At 38.1% G+C, this 17,534-nt stretch overlaps 1 protein-coding gene across 2 annotated transcripts in view; it reads left to right on the top strand.

Annotated features, from left to right (window-relative positions):
* Positions 1–17,534, top strand: part of CA10 (carbonic anhydrase 10 (inactive)) — a 196,179-nt gene that overhangs the window by 69,401 nt on the left and 109,244 nt on the right. For both annotated transcript variants that reach the window (XM_085304622.1, XM_085304621.1), the window contains one exon: positions 2,308–2,450. In XM_085304622.1, the coding sequence (XP_085160748.1) occupies positions 2,308–2,450 (143 nt within the window). The remainder of the gene's footprint in view (positions 1–2,307; positions 2,451–17,534) is intronic.

The following is a 17,534-nucleotide window of genomic DNA, read 5'->3' as shown; positions in this document are numbered from 1 at the left end:
GAGTAGAACCATACCTTCCTTTCATTAAAAAATAAAATAAAGGAATAGAATAAAGTCACATCAGGCCTATTTTAAGGGCCTGCCTTCTGACCTTCTGGGTGGGTCTGATATTCAAAGAGAGACTAGTGACTTAATTTGATGTGGGCATCTGCCCACATTTTCTAGCAATYCTGAGTGCTGGTCCTTGCCTTTCACTTACCCAAGTTCATATGGCATTATACTGTGACTCCTCCTTCCAGCCTTCACACAGTGCCTAGTAATCATAGCTCCCTGGTTTGGGCACTGCACGCCAGTTGGATCAACTGTTAGTGCTCGTTTCAGAACTGTTCAACTAGAGGATGTAAGGAAACTTTAGATTTTTTTTTTAACCCCCGTTGCATGGGTTATTGCTTAATGATGTTAACAAAAATCCTGCTACTAACTTTTAGCAGCAGCCCCCCACAAAACCTTTATGACTCYCAAGCCAGAAATACCCAGTAGAGTGAAGTAAGGACAGTGCCACTTAGACCTCTTCAGGGCTGTTTAAGCTTACATGCTTATGGAGCATCCAGAGACACACAGACACTCAGAGACTCAGATCAGAAAAAAAAAAAAACTTTATCAAAAAAAAAAAAAAAAAAAAAAAAAAAAGCTTTCAGTTGTTATATAAAAAGTAATATCTGTTGATAATAACTTGTGTACTACTGGGATAGGTAGAGGCTCAACATTTGCAAAACATTTTCCATCTGTACTCTGTAGATACTTGTGCTGGAGTTCTGCTGTGCAAGCAACAGCCTAAAGAAACTTAAGATCTTTTACTTCCATAGAAAAGTTTATACAGGAAGCTATATTTTAACTCAACCAAAATTTTACATCTAAGCACGCTTAAACTTCACTTAAACTGTTAGGAAAGCACTCACCAAGATAAGCCATTTTCCTGAGGCAACAGTACTCAGGAGACATTTTCCTTCTATTTTTCATCCAAAGAACATTTGCAGTGAGTTGAGTCTGCTACAAACATGAGGGTCAAACCAAAGCAACAACCCACRTAGCTCCCACCAGAGCAGCCAAAGATTTCACTCAGAAGAAAGCACTCGCACTGCAATACTCCACATGCAGTTAGCCTTAGCATCTGCAAGGCTTCTTATAAGCGGCTGATGAGTTCTTTTCAACTCCACCCTTTAGGCAAAACACCTGTGCTCCTGCCCCCATGAGCTCAGCCTCATGCTTCTTGCTCCAGTCTGGGTTTACAGACTTTATCATGCAGAATTTGGAGATCAGAAAAATGCTGTGAGGCTCAAAGGTTACGAAAAAATAAAACAAAATCTATAAAGAAAACAAATCCTCCAAACAGAACATCAACATTAGCACCTGTAAATTTCCACCTGCTACACAAAACTACACAGAATAATTATGACAAAGCCAACGTTGCCTCATCRTAAACTTCAGTAGGGGCAAAGAGTGCACACAAAAATTTGTTTGTCCTTCATATGTTCTGTAAGTTGCTTCTCAGTCATTTAGCCAGAAATTTTTGATCATCCAAAGAGAGGTTCAGGTTGATCTTGTCTAAATTTTGAAACTGCAGATTAAACGCAATATGACCCTCCAGCCTGCAGGTATCTGATGAGAAGCAGTGTATACTCACACACAGAACATTCTTCTTACTTTGCCAGTTAGGGCACAAAATCTTTTAAAGTGACTCAACTTGTGAAAGTTGAGTTCAGGGGATCCTCCATGTTCCAAGCCATTGCAGATACCACCAAAATATGGCTTTTCCAACAGTAAGTTTTTAAAATACAAACTTTGACTAAAAGAGCTGTGCATGAATGGAAAAGAAATGAATAGAACTCGTCTAGAGAGCAACCTGTTCTTCAGAATCACAATATGTCACTTATAGTAATCTTTTATTTTAAAAAGAATTTTACTAAACCTGAAGACTTTTTAAAAACTGAGTAGAAATGGGTTGTTTCTAATCCAAGGATACATTGTATGCATGTAAAGTTAGCGTAAGGACAAATGAGTCGCATATCTATTGCTAAGTAGATATTCTATGATATTAATAACAAAGGAGCTATTTATAATTGAGTCTTGTATTATATCTAGGTACCGTCAAGACAGCAAAAAATACACTGATATGAGAATATATGAAATAGTATGTTTTGGTCTTTGTGTATAAAGTTTTACATTTCAGGTGCTTGATTAACATATCTATGTTTTCAGCTTTAGTGAGCATGGAGACAGTATGACAAGTTTAATTAATACTTGCATATATTTCTCTTTTTTTCAGACTTTTCTTAAATCTGCATTTTTTTTTATTTTATTTTGCAGTTCCCTCCTTTTGGGGTTTGGTGAACTCAGCTTGGAATCTTTGCTCTGTTGGGAAAAGACAGTCACCTGTCAACATTGAAACCAGCCATATGATTTTTGATCCCTTCCTAACTCCACTTCGCATAAACACAGGGGGAAGAAAGGTATGAGTTCTATCATGCTCTGGTATAACAGCAAGAAGTTAATAGACTTACAAACATTTTGCTGTATTTATATTTCTGAAGCATTAACACTTTTATCTCAGTCACCTTCGAGGCAGAATAACAAGGTAATCCTGTGCAAATCCAAGCTTTATCATTGTTGGAGGGATAGCAACCATGTATTTTTAGATGTCTTCTAGCGCATACTTACATTTTCATTTGACCTGTCTGTTACTTGAAACTTTTCTGTCTAGAAGAATAGCACCTCCTTTGTAAAAACTGCATGWTAATAATTAAATTTGGTGTTCATCCTGAATGGAATTTTAAAGCTGCTGTTCTAAAAATGTAGCTGAAGATGGCCAAACCCTACTTTTATTAATCTAAATCAGGATAACCTTGTTGTGTCATCATTTTAAGGGTCAGGGAGGGATGATAAGCTTCTTCGTACTATGAAATAAAGGGAGCTGTGTAATTCCTACCTGAGCATAGGACAGGCAGACAGATGTGTTCAAAAAGTAATCTTGTTTTTATGTTATTTAGAGAATATTGGCACTTAGAATCTTAAAAACACAAGTTTTATTGGGCATCTCCTGACTTACATTAATTATAAAACTAAATGACAACATTTATTTTAATAGGTCATAAGTACCTCTCCAAGTATATTGGATATGATGGAAATGATAGGTTAGCAAAGACTACCTTATATGGCTAAAATCAATCTGATAATTTCATGTTGAAAGTGAGCAGAATATCTGCCACAGCTGATTAGTTTGTTAACCTCTCTTTCTCTGTTTTAAATGGAGGTTTATGGAAATCTAATCAGATGAAACAGATTTAGAAAGTGTATTTTAATATACTGAGGTATGAAACCAGAGTCATTTTAGGTTAGCTGATGTGTCCAGCTGTGGCTCAGAACATAAACCTTGAGGCTTGTCCTTGTGCACTAAAGGCGGAGACAGAAAACTACCTTGACAGAATGATGGTCTGCAAATATATGGAGATTGTTGTTGAGGTATGTGTACTTACAGAAATACGACTGATATATGCTAATCAGTCATTTTAGCCTCTGTTTTTTACACTGTCTCAAAGTTATGTTCAGTGCTAAAATTTTCACAAATCCTAAATTGTCTTTTGAGAAGTGATCTAAGTATGTAGACGCTGAAGGGCCTTGATTCTAGTAAGTCTTGCTGAACTGTTTTTCTAATTTGTCATGCTCAGATCGCCACTCTTTCCCCCACCGGAGGTTATCATCTCCACAGCAGAGCTGGGAGAAGGAAATTTAGCCTTCACTGGCAGTTTAAACTAACCTGACAGACTAAAAAGCTTAAAATTATGGCCTCAAGGAGGTCTTTCCACCTTGCTTATTTTTTTAATTTTAGTAAAAAGTACAAGTTCCATAAATGTTTCTACAAGTTGTTACATCTCTGATATTGCAGCATTGTGCTACTGCATGCATATGAGGCAAAATAATTGACCAGAAATTATTTATGGCTATGAATTTGAAAAACAGTCAAGCAAGTGCATTTCTGCTGCTGACTCAGAGCCTGTAAGCTAAACTGAAACTACTATATGTCAGTGCATACAATGAAAAAATTGCAGGAAGGAGGAGAACGGATTTAGATCCCAAGCATGTTTCACTTTTAATGATCTCATGTGATGCTAATAGCATAGGGGACATTTTACATATGTGATTGTTAAACTGATTTTCTGTATTATGGAACTTAAGGGCTAATTCATTCTTTCCATTTATGTCTATTAAAAAATTATAATGAATATACTTACTAAAAATAAGGAGTGAAGACAAATTTTAGAATTGAGCAACAAAAAAATCAGCTGTGTTCATTTCTGAGAAATACTTTCTTCCGAAATTGCCATTCAAAGAGTGGTAGTAATTTGAAACATTTCAAATTAAAACTGATCCTAATGATTATGCCTAATGATTTCTTTTTTTTTCATTGAAGAATGTATTTACAGTATGGAAGTTCAGGAACAATCACAAATAACCAAGTTATTTGTCTGTTTATCCAACTGGGTGTTTGATATTTTTTAATTACAGATTTTTTTTATAATATCTTGAACCTAGTGGAATTTGTTAGCACTCTTGGAAATAGTCATTAGTTCAGAATGGGTTTTGTGTTGTTTACCTTATTTGGAGGTGCCTAAAAAGGTATTTTAAATATTTTGTTGCTTAGTCTGTGTAGGTAGATCTCTTCTTTTATTCAGTCTTCTGCAATACAGAACAAAGCAAATGAAAAAGCGTTGTGACTTACAGAATAACCAATATCAGAACAAGCAGAGATGCTAACAAAAGGTTATTCCAAAGTGATTTATCTTTTCCTGGCATCTTGACAATTGAGATTTCTCCTGGAAACAGTATGAGATATTGGGAATTTGCTCTGTAGTTTCCACTGAGGTTCTGGTGGTTCGTGTGCACATATATCAGAATTGATGTGAGCCTCTTAACAGAAAGGATAAAATGGTGATATCGTTGCTTACTGAAGGACAGTAGTGCTTCCAACTCCGGTCCAAATTTCAAAGGAACACGTACATTTTCCTTTTTAAACAGAAATGCATTGAGGTTTTTGTTTTTGATGTCAAAGTAAGAGTTTTACTGATTCTAATATTTATGTAAAGTCTGAAATATTTCAGATTATTTATAAATTATGCTATGACATAATGTGAAATTTAAGAACAAAATTACATGGAAACTGCCAGYGAGTTGAAGCCAGGAGTTTTAGAATATTTATTACTTTTAACAATTCTAAGAATTTAACTGGTTTTGTGCCAGCTCAGAATGAAGCAAATGTCTGATTATTAATAAAACACCGGAGGTACTGAGGGCCTGGGAGATGTTTTATCACTAATGAGGTGTTCTTTTCACACTCAGAAATGGTATCCTGTTGATGTCAAACAGTGATGCTCTTCTGTCAAGTTATGAGAACAGGATTTGTTCTAGTTGAACTTTAGTCTATTTTAGAGAGATACCTAAAATAGTTGAATCAAAACTCTCCTTCGAGCAAAAGATTGCAATTTGATGCTTTTAAAAAAACTGTTTGTTAAGGCTTCAGTAAGAATTTGATTTTGCAAGTAGTATATTTGCATTCACTTTTTTTGTTATTGTGTTCTTATATGTTGAAAATAGAGGTGTGTCTCTTATAGGCCGAAGCACTTCAGTTTTCAGGGCAATGAACTAATTGATAGAGCAGCCAGGAAATTTCTTAAACAACACTTAACTGTGATTATGCTGCACCCTAAAGGATTTTATGGAATTGATCCCAAGAAAATGATGAGCAAATAAAAAAGGGATTTAATATGATTTCAAACCACAGTTATAACAAGCTATCTTAGATGCATAGTGAACAAAAGTCAAAATTATACACATCATTTAGAAAGGGTGTTCGGAGGAGAGTCAAGCCTTAAGAGAGCAGTTAGATGTACGGAAACTTTCGGTAAAGTTATTCTTGGAAGAGTAACTTCAAATTTTTAACAAAGGTTTTTACTGTTAAAGTAGACATCAGTTTTCTGATTCTGAAAACATTTCTACTCTGTGTGATTCACTTTTTAAATTAACTTCAGTAGGAACAGAAGAGGTTCACCCACGGGAACAGAATGCAAGCCCACGCCTAGAGCAATTCCAATAACACAAGCGGACAACATGCCCACAGGCTTACACTATCTCCTCTTAACTCTTCCATTTCTTAGCATCGGTTTCTCCTGTTCATTCGTTTGTGTATGTGTGAGCATTGCTTAATTTCTCTAACTAGTTACCTGTATTGGTCTGTATTTCTAAAACATCAGACCAAAACCATTCCAAACCATTTCCTTTATATAATTTATCTGGAATGAGGTTTCCACCTTCACACTAGTAGTTACTTTTCTAGTATCTTTTGTCAGAGAGCTTCCCTTATTTCAGTGTTAATATTGGAAGGTATTTTAGTAAACGATCTTGACACTTTCCTCCAAATTTTTAGACCAGCTGAGAATTAAAAAAAAAAATGTATTTTCTCGTTACTAAAGAAACAGAATTGTCTGAAAAGAGATGCTGAAGGAACAACATCATTGTCTTCCTACCCAGCAGCCTGCAAGGGGGAAAAGAATACGATCTGTGGCCTGTTACACAGCAGGCAACTTAATAGTGACTTCTGGCCTTAATATTTCTGAATTATTGAAAGAGAGGTTGAAAAGAAACTTCTCATTCYATTCGGGAGCAAACGGGATGGCAGTGCAGTTTGCCATATTTATACCACTTCAATTCAATTTTAAAAATAAAGTTCCAGTGAGCAATAATATATTGCTTTATGTGATGTCCACCCATTGCAGTGCAGTACTGGATCATACAGTTTACATCTTCAGGTGTTAATGCTGTGTTGTGCCGTTATTTTGTACATTTGTGCGTCTCCATTTTCTGAGAAAGTGGCTTTTGAGGTCCTCAGGGCTGAATATCATTGATACAGATAATTGGATTTCAAGATAYAGAGTTTCACCACGAGGTCCTTAATGAGTTTACATGCAGATAATTTCTCTAGAAAAAAATGCTGCTGTTGAGGAAACTCCCCGTGTTTCAGTTCTCTCTCAGTTCCAGCTTTGTCTCTTGAGTATCCATTTTAGTGAATTTAAACACAGCCCTTTTCGGATAAACACTCCTTTTTAATAAACAATGCAAACCCTTATTAACATACAAATCACACCTCTCCACTCTGTCACAAAGAAAAATACAGTTTTACTTGCTTTACTTTTTTTCTTTGGGTTCACATAGGCACCAAGGCAATGAGAACTGGACAACAGAATAGCTTAACAGAGGAGCTAGTGCAGCGTAGCGGCGTTTCGACAAAAAGCACTATGGATTCTAGTCTCCAAGGCAGCGGTTTCCAGCTTGTGGTCTGCAAACTGCTCATCATACACAAACCACCTCACAGTAGTATGGGGCTTCACACCGAGCTAGGACCTCCTCTGCTGGGACCCGTTTTTCCTTTCACTCATGCTGGCAGTATCTTCTCCAAGAACATCTTTGCCTCTGTTCCCCAAAATCTTTCCCCCTCACCCCCTGCAGACCATCTGCCTTTGGTCTCCCAGCTGTCTGTGGACTTTTTTTCAAGGATCCTATTGCCAAGATTTTTAAGATTGAATTATCTAAAGCTCAGGTTAGCTGAGAAGCAGTTATATGTGTGCAAAGGCAGTACTATATTTCTAAATTTAGGGAGAAACACATACTAGGAAGACAAGTGTCTGAAGCAGAACCACAAAGGAAAGGTTTGCTGCTGTCTTGGCCTCCACTCTACTGCCTATGGGGGACATTTTGTATTTTGTTTTTGTAGACCTCCTCAAATTTTGAGGAAATCTTAGATTTTTCTGTGGTAATTTGGTAATTTGTAAGAAATTCTTTGTTAAAACAGCAAAAGTCCTTGGGGATATTCTAAATGAAATAAAGACTTTGAAAGATACCAGTAGACGTCACTTGGGGTTGTAGAGGCTGCATCTGTGCTGAGCTGTACGTGGTTTTAAGTGCTTGAACACCATCACGAATAGCGGTCCTGGTGCCTTTGCTTAGACAGCATCAGCTGTGGCATGAGCAGGGCTGGCGGTTCTGGTGCAGCCACTTCTGCCACTAGCTTGCTTAGTTCTTGGCCCTGGTGCCCTAACTGCTTCTTGGGTGGGACGCTAGCATCCTTTCAGGAATTTCTGTTATCTTGGAGCATGAGCATTGTGTTGTTTTTTTTTTTTTTTTTTTTTTTTTTTTTTTTTTTTTTTTTTTNTTTTTTTTTTAACCAGTTCTTTGCTGTAGTTATTGTTTTTCCTCCTAATAATGTTGAGTAACAATATTTGCTTTAGATACAAAGTGAATCCCTTCCAGTTAATTAAACCTTGTCACATTAGTGATGCCATTTGTTACTAATAATTTTAGTCATGCTCAAGGACTTAAACTGTGTTTTAAAACATGTAAAGTTCTGTTTAAAAATCTCTTTCTTTTTAAGAAAGACCATTCTACCTCATGTTAATCTCTGGGGAAATGAAAAAAATCGGTGTCTGCTGGCCAAGGGCTGTCCCTGAAGGACAGTTACTCACTACAATCCATAATTCTGTCTTCTTATATGGGACGTTAATGAATGCAATCATATATTATTTAAATTAATATCTTTATAAATAATTGGCTTATTCTATGCATCAAAAATAATGGTAACATTTAGCAGTTTCTAAACCAAAATAGGGTGAAAAAAAGACAGAATTAGGAACTGAAGTCAGTTAAGTGCTTTCTCTGCCAGGTTGTTCTGATTCCATGCTGTTCAATCAATTCAGAATATTACTAGCATTTTTCTCAAGAGTACAATATATGACAACTGCCAAGCTTTGCTTTGGTGATTACTAAAAGGACAGATAGCGGTGTGAACGATATTTCAGCACTGCAGGAATATAAAAAATGAATTGCTAGAAATGGTCCAGGAGGAATGAATAGCAGTAAGACATCAATGTCATCTGTAAACTGATTTGTGGTGAATTTTCAGAGGGCTTAATAATATGATGTTTTGATGTAGAGTGGCTCCAGAAAGGCAGAAGTCCAATGCAAACATCAAAAACTTAAATGAATAAAAAATGAATAATTGTGAAACATTTCTTTCACTCCTACAGTACTGTGTGTTCTCAGATGTATTAGTAAGTGAATATAAAATAAAACTAGCAGGTTAAAGTAGATGTTGTTAATCAGTCCTAGCCATTGGCTATTCAGAACAAGAAGACTTGCCAAGGACTGTTTCTGAGGTACCTGCAAACTTTGTTCTTAGTAGACCATATATAGGGGGAGATGCGTATTCAGGGTGTTAATTGTAAGGTTGTAAGAGACCCATTTCCTGACCAGCTGGATTTGGGCTTTTGGGGAAGCTGAGGAAGAAGTTCTCACTTAAAAAAACACATAACTGTCATCCATAGAGGGGGTAGTAGGGTTGAAACTATAGACTGGTGCCTGGTGTTGCTATATTACAGCAGTCCCAATCAAGTAGAAGTAACAAAAAAGTACACTAAGATTCACACTGACTTGTGGATCTCCCTCCCATATAAATTAAAAAAATTGAGGCTAAGTAAAATTGCTTTATGGCTAGGGCATTAAGCACAAAATAATTTTAAGTCTTGCGCTTAAGAAACTGCTTTTGGTTTTTGTCTCTCCAGCACAACAGATAACAGTTCCTAGTCACCTCTCCTTACGCTGTTTTGCTCTGAATGTAACCAAGAAACTACCTTATTTCCACCAGGGATTTCTGCTTGTCTTGCAGGCAGAGTAGGCACTTCACAATGGCACATGCATTGTTTTCCCCCCTGTTTAATTAATTAGTTAATCACTGATTGTAGAGAAGTGAAGTAGACACCCTTTGCTTATAGATACGCAAATTAAACTATGTATTTTAGGATTAGATGAGAGAAAGGAGCTTAAGAACTGAAGCAGAGGTCAGCAAACTGTTTCTAATAATCAAAAACAAGAGCGTGGATAAGCAGCTCCTCATCAGATTGGACTCTGGATGGTAAAGCAGTGGGGCTACATAAGCTGCGTGCCCCTCAACAGGCTGAGGAAAACCATCAGTAGATGATTCTGGAGCAGAGGAAGAGAGTGTGCGTAAATTGAGGGTAAGAAACTTCTTAATATAAGGGACAGTATATGTTACAGGAGGTGGCAGGCCTTGTAAGGACATTGGAAAGAGAAAATAATGCATTTGCACTTGCCCTTTTTTATTTGGGATATGTTTTTCCTGTAGAAAAAGTGACAGAAAATGATAGCTCATAGTAGTATTGATTAGAGGTATGGCAGCTCGCTGTGTCAGAAAGGTAAGTGTCTTAATTTATAACTATAGGTCAATCATATAACTATTGCTTTCAATTGAAAGCAATTATAACTACATAGTTTTACCTCCACTTCTTTATCAAGTTGTTATTTGTGTCCCTGAAAGAGAAACAGTGCTGCAGTTTAGGCCCGACAATGGAAATTTTAGCTTTCTGAGCAAGTGCCTGAGGGGACATAAAGAAGGAAATTAAGCTTGACTCCCGAAAATCATTCAGGAGTCTATTTTAACTAGCAAAGGTGAAGAAGAGTAAAATAAAGAAATATTTTTAGATGTTTGCTTTACTAAACTTGGATAAAAGAAAAAGGAAAATTTTGGTACATGACTAGAAAATGCTAAATACATAACAATCGCATTTTTGCAAGTCTTCTCTGGGATGCAGTTCCTTTCTTAGCCTTTCCCATCTCAATTTACAACACTTGTCTTCTAGGAAAAATAAGTGTGTTCGTGTGTATGCTTTTGTGTGTATGTGTGTGTGTGTGACTCTCAGCTTTCCTCCTTTTTCAAAAGCTTTATCTTGTCATTCATCATTATGGGAGTCCAGTAAAGGAGAGTATGAGATTGCAGTTTTCTATTTTCCATTAAGTTTTCAGAATGCATAAACTCCATAAGACATTTGATTAAAGCAGCAATCCAAAGAAATAGCATAATTTGTATAGAAAGTCAATAAACTGTTGATTTTTGCAATTTGTATTTTGTCCATGTTGCCTCAGCCCCAGCTCAGAATAATACTGTAAATAAATAGAGATGGTTTCCGTGAACTCATCTTGGACTTAAATCTGCATAACTTGCATCATAACTGATTATCATCTGGAGGAAGTTCATATGGGTGCTCACATACCCTGAGGAGGTTCCTTTCTTGAGACAATCGGAGATCTGAAAGAATTATTCAGTTTTTTCAAGAAAGATGACTTTCAGTGTCACCATTATGAATTCACAAGGTCTTAACTACCTCAAAGCAGTTTAGGGGATAAGGTGAAAATACGTACATCATAAATATAATTAGTACTAATATTTAGGCTGTGGTACCATGCTAAAAAAAAATAAAACAAAAAACCCCACACACTAGCACACGCTGCACTCTGCCTTATTACAACAGGTCAGTCTTAGGGAAGCCGCACAACAGCAGAGGATGTTCATAGAAACACTAACCTTAGATGGCATGTTGTCACATAGCTTCGTTTGAAATTTATAATAGGGCTGGGAGTGAGGGGAAGTCAGAAAAGTGTGGGCAAGGGTTAATAAGATTAAATCATGTTTCTTGACTTCCTTTGGCTCAGATAGATGTGTAGGAATAAGGAATGGATATAGCCTTTACTCCCATATCCCTTCAGCCAGCAGCTGAAGGCAGCATATCAACGTCACAGTTTGCTGCTGATAGTAGCAAAACCATATAGTTTCAATTTGCAGCCCTCCCTTCCCCAACACACAGTGTAAAGAAATACATCTTGGAGACAAATTTAAATCATAGCATCTTCCGCGGCGATGCTAAAGGCAGCACAGCTGTGCTGAGGTGGCACTTAAAAGCTCCTTTGAAGATTCTTGGCCCTAACTAAGAAGTTAGCCTTAACTACCTCACCTAGACTTGTTTCACCTAGGAATATTTAAGACCTCTACCCATAATAGTGTTCAACGGTGCTATTTCAAAGATTTTTTTTTTTGTGGGGGGGGGGGGAGGAAGGGGATTAAAAGGGACATTATTTTTAATCACGTAAGTGTCCTGTTTCTTTTGATATCATCACAGCCTTTCCATATAAATGTATTTTTGTATTTAGTTTTGTAAAGTATATTATTAATTTGATGGACATTAATAGCTACTTTTGAGTGACTTCAGCTTTTGATGCAAATACACGTTCACAATCTTTCCTTCAAGTGTATTATTAAAAATGACAGGCTGTCATGGTTTCAGTAGCCTGAAGATGGATTGGGATGTAAATCCCCATTTGACACATTTCAGGGCCATTTATCAGGTATTGCTCAATTAGAAGCACAGAAACATTGTTAAACAGAGCTGCAGGTATGATATTGCCCAGGGACAGGTTTGAATGCTGAATAACAAAGTTACGCACCCAAAACCTTGCTACCAAGATGAATTTGACGTAGACAGAAGGCACTGATATCTGGGATATTTTCAGATTCGTTAGCCACCCAACAGTAAATCCATGCCTGCAAATCTAAACTTCAGGCTTAAAGCTCTTCAGATCAATTTGGCACTTGATCTTGAAATCTTCTCAATGTAAGCCACTATCTACCCATAACCAGATGGATGCTGTATCCAGGCTTTTTATAGTGCTTACACTGAGTTCCCGTGTGTAAATATACATATTTACACTAGAATATTGTATGGAAGCACAGGGATGTATGCCAGCATCTGCGATCAAATTCCAAACAGAACGGTCCTCTATTATTGCGAAAGATTTTGTGCAATCCACTTGCTCGTTTATCACCGCCTCAATGACCTCAGTCCCCGAGACAGCTACATTTTGGTGGTAAAGAATTTCTGTATCTGGTTTGATACTTTTAAGGCTTTTTTGCAGGTCTTCTGTTAACACAAAGCATTCTATAAACAGCAGAAATGATGAAGCCTACTTCCCTACAGAATTGCAGTCTAACTTCCTCTGGGCCTCCATTACCACTCTCCACTGCTTCACAGAGCCCCTCCGTCAGAAGCCAAAGGCAGTAAATGCGGTGGCTAATTCCATGCTCCTTTGGCCCAACCAGCTTGCAAACGCACCTGCTGGTTGCCCAGCTGACTACTGCTACCAGCAACCTGCCACACCCGAGTTTCACTTGCCTTTTCCTCTGTGCAGTACTAGCTTGGTTCCTTCTTCTACCCATTTTTCACACTCACAACACTGAGATATCGTCTTTGTCAAAGTTAGCCGAAACTCATTAGCAGGTACTGGAGTTACTGGAGGAAAAGTAGGAAACAGGTTAACAACCAGACTATTACTACTGTAACGAATTATTTGTAATATCTGTTTTCAGAGGAAGCTATGCGACGTGTCTCTATAAAGGCAGGAGCTATAGGAGCTAGGGACTCAGGTACCAAACACAGAATTGCACAGGTGGATGTACATTAAAGAATGAAATTGTATTTCTTGTAGATCGCAGCTGTTAATATTGCAGTTCTGCATGTCAGTGTTTGGCTGCTATTTTCTCCAACAGAAATGCATCATATTCAGTATCTTTCAGGGATACTAGCACTGAGAACTCAGTATCATGAGTAAAATAAACTCTAATAAAAATGTCACATTGCTTGTATGAACATTCTAAGAATGTAGAAGAGACTTGTGTCTCAGCAAAGGAGTTTTCATTCTTTTAGAAAAAACTTCTTTCAGAAGATCTAGCAGCACAAGTTATCTGCCACCTTTTTACTATTGTCATAAGTCACAGACCTAAACATCACAGAGCCCTCTGAGGATCTCTGCAAACTGTAACACAAGGACACATGTAAGGGCTGTTACAACTTAAAATACATAATAATTATGTTTTGCAAGGTCACAGCTAAAATTCTCTTACAGCTATGTAAGCGAGTCTCAAGGCCAAAGGTATACCAAAAGGGGGTCTGCTGAAAAATACACAAGCTGGCTTGGAGCAGAGCATGCAGAGGTATCAGCTCCAACTAGAAAAAGTGGACATCTGAGTTGGCACTGCACATCTGGTCTGCAGCTCAAGCAGCCGTGGTGGCCATCTCTGCTTTGGTCCCATAGTTTTAAGGAGACTTCTGCCTAAAGAGCTCAAAATGTTTGAATGGACTGATATTTTTCCAAATGTCATCTTCTTTAAATGCTGTTTGAAGCAGAAGGTTTGCTCAGTTCCCCTTAGAATATCACTGCAAATATCACCAAGATGTTTTTGTGTGTGTGTCCAGCTGCTTTACCACCTCCTGTTCCTACTCTCCCAAAATAGTGCTGGGGAAGAGGAGAAATGATCCACCAGGAAGAAGTCTTAGGCCAGTTTTGTAATAAGTGTTCTTCACTGGAAGTGAAGGCCTGAACTGCTCCTGGAGGGACCAACTCTTTATTATTTGCAATCCAGGCACAACTACAAAAACATAATAGTCAGAATTACATTCTCTTTCCCTATAAACAGAAACACAGTTGAGAATTTATTCCTGATTACAAACTCCAAAATAAGTCTATTTGTTCAGGCCTGTGCTAATGAGAACCTGTAAAAGGTAATTGCTAAGAATCCAGAAATCACCCTAAGTGAGGGAGTATTTCACTTTCATTTAAATCATTATTTGGGTAAAAACCAGTTTCGTCTTGACATCTTTGATAATGCTGTTCATATGGACATATTCTAAATCCATCCTCCTTCCTCAGCTAGTTCTAGGCTCTTTCTTATTTAAAGGATTAGATACTATTTTGGCCAACAGGTTTTGCTAGTATCCTCTCTTCCTACCTAGATGCATTTTTCCTGAAAGCATTTTAGCTATAAATGACACACTGTTTATTCCAGCATCTGAAATCCTTTGCCTGACAATGTTTGTCCTCTCCTTAGTGTGCCATTATGCCCAGCATAAATATTCATATGGCACTGAACTGCTGAAGAGATTCCTGAGGAGAGGAACTGCTGGGAAGAGCAAGATGTGTACCACTGAGGTTGCACTTACTTTTCTTCCTGCCTCTCCCAGACACCATCTGCTCTCTGGAGGGTTGGGACTGCTGTTTTCCAGTGAGCAGCACAGAGGTGACTACTGGAGCGAGCGCTGTACTGCTGAGCCGCACGCCAGAGCCGCGCAGCGTGGAAGCACGCAGCAGCCTTCAGCTGAACACTCCATACATAAATTAGGGACAATATTACAGCTTCTGTTGTATGTAATGGGGGAATGAAACAGCTGTGCTGGATGAATTACAGTGTGTGTCAAATAATTACAGCAAACTTTATAAATATTACTGTTAGTCTTGCTGCAATTGTTGTTTAATAGCATAAGAAGGCAGAAAGAAGAGTTCTGTATATCAAAATGTTATGATAGAGAATGATAAAACACTTGAGTCAGGATTTGCTTAAAAACTAGGATTCCTGAGATGTGAGTGTCCTGTCCGGCAAAAGTATCAATCAGTGACATTGGCACAGCAGTAAAACAAGATGCACACATACAATTTTTGTGATTGTTCATTAAGTGTTTGATTTCAGAGGGAGCTTTGGTAATAAGTAATCCTTTTAGATAGGAGAGTTACTTAGTTCTCTTGAGAAAACTGGCTTGTTCATAGACCCATCACAGACCCAGAGTTTCAAGTAGCAGTTCAAGAGAAGACTTAACTGGCCTCCATACTCAAAAACTGTATGAAACAGATTGTTCCTTAGAGATTCGTAAAATGAATTAGCAGGTAGAACAGACTGTTTTCAGAACATTCTTGGTGAAACCAAGAGAAATAACATTTGTATGATATTTGTTGAAAGAAGAAAATAAGGGATTAACGTGCACCAGCTTTGGATCAATAGATCATCACCCACTTCTCTTTCTAAGAATTTTCAAGAGGGGAATTGTGATTGTCAAGGCTCTGTAGGAAAAATTTATGTTGTTGTCTTGTAGAATTTGAAACTACACAGATAGTAAATTTATCTTTAAAAGCCTCTAGGTTGTAGGAATATTTTTTCCTAGTTGCCATCATCTTTCTAGTCTGAACATTAATGTATAGTGCAAGAGGACCAGAATCCCATTAGAGCAGACAGAAACTGGCTGCTAACAAGACAAACTGGAACAACAGTCCCAGGAGGAGGAGGATAGTTCCCCTTTTCCCCGACTCCTGCAATGCAGAGGTTGATCTGAACTTCAGGGTACAGAACTGATCCCAGTTTTGTGCTCTTACTATTACTGCTGACTTACGCTCACAAGACATTGCACAGCTCTGTGGGTATGAGCCATAACATCTACACCAGTAAATTACGCAGTGGCAGCACACGAGCACAGGCACAGTCCTTTTTTCATTTATGTTATTTAATTGTTAACATTATCTCTGGCACAGATTTGGCCTGTGCTAGCTAGCTTTTCCAAATCACTCCTGGGAACGGGCCAAGGTTTAGCATGGGCAGTGGGACGCTCCCAGTTTGACACGACGGCCGTGCTTTGGAGCCCACGAGAATTTAGCCATTTGGCTGTGAGTGGTGCTCTTAGCCTCAAGGCCAGAGTAAGCGCAGTCCATTTTACTTACCAGAACAAAGTCAGCATCTGGATTGATCGTAGTTGAACACTTAGGATTTTCCTTATCTGCCACAGTAGCAAAAGCCCTACAGAGCATTATAGAGATTTTACACCTTTTTTTTTTTTGCAAAATGAGGGTTACATTTCATTAACTTCTTAAGGTATTTTGATCTCAGTCAATAAGCTTTACTACCTGCATCCTCCATTGGCTCATTGCAGCTAACTGGGCTATCAGCTTTCTGTCTTGATGCACTATAGATGGGCAACCACTTTATTTAATGACTACAACAGATACTTCTGGTGATAACCGATTCTGGTGATAACCGATTCTTCCATGAGATATGTAACTGTTCCTGGCTTATTCAGCTTTTATTGAATTAGAATTGAAAACATAATTTCATGCTTGGTTAAGTGGTAAATTTAATTCATTTGCCAGCAAGATAGAGTAACAAATATGACTTTACCAGTACTACCTACAAGAAAGGAGAGCAAGTTCTGTATAGCTAACCAACAAGTATAAATTAGCTAAGCACTTACTGGTTAGCTGTTCTACATTTGCTGCTGACGGATTTTAACAGTGCAGGAAAAACCTGCTCGGTCTAAAGTAGGTCACTTGTGACTAAAAGCTGTCACTTGCCTATAATACAGGGAGTGGGTCTTGTGGGTACATTTTGATCCTAATGACTTTTGATCACCTGGAATTGCCATGGGTCCTGCTTTTTGGTGGCCACTGGACACAGATGAGTGATTGAATTGACAAAGGAGACAAAACTGAAGGCCTTCAGTTAAAGACCTTCAGTTGCCTGTTACACCAAGACCTGTATTGTTTGACTTGTGACTGCCACAATTAATCACAATTACAAGTTTGGCATCTTCCTTCACATGCAGATGTGTGTGCATATCTGCAGTACCCTTTACAAAGGCAGGCAAAAGTCACCGCAAAAAGGCGCGGGATATCCTTTGCTAAACTGACTTCAGAGAGACGTGTCTGAATAGGGACTAAGCACAGGATGTCAGAGCTATTTCCCAACACCCTCTTCCCCAAGAGGGACTCAGCTGACCTGACCTAGTGTCGCCAAGAGCCCCGGTTGGAGGGGGCGGTTGGACCAGCAG

This window comes from Rhea americana, unplaced genomic scaffold (genome assembly GCF_003343005.1).
Source record: "Rhea americana isolate MKP2758 unplaced genomic scaffold, rheAme1 scaffold_21, whole genome shotgun sequence".
NCBI classification, from domain to species: domain Eukaryota; kingdom Metazoa; phylum Chordata; class Aves; order Rheiformes; family Rheidae; genus Rhea; species Rhea americana.
The sequence above is the reverse complement of the archived record's forward strand: the minus strand, read 5'-3'. Positions and strand labels throughout refer to the sequence as shown.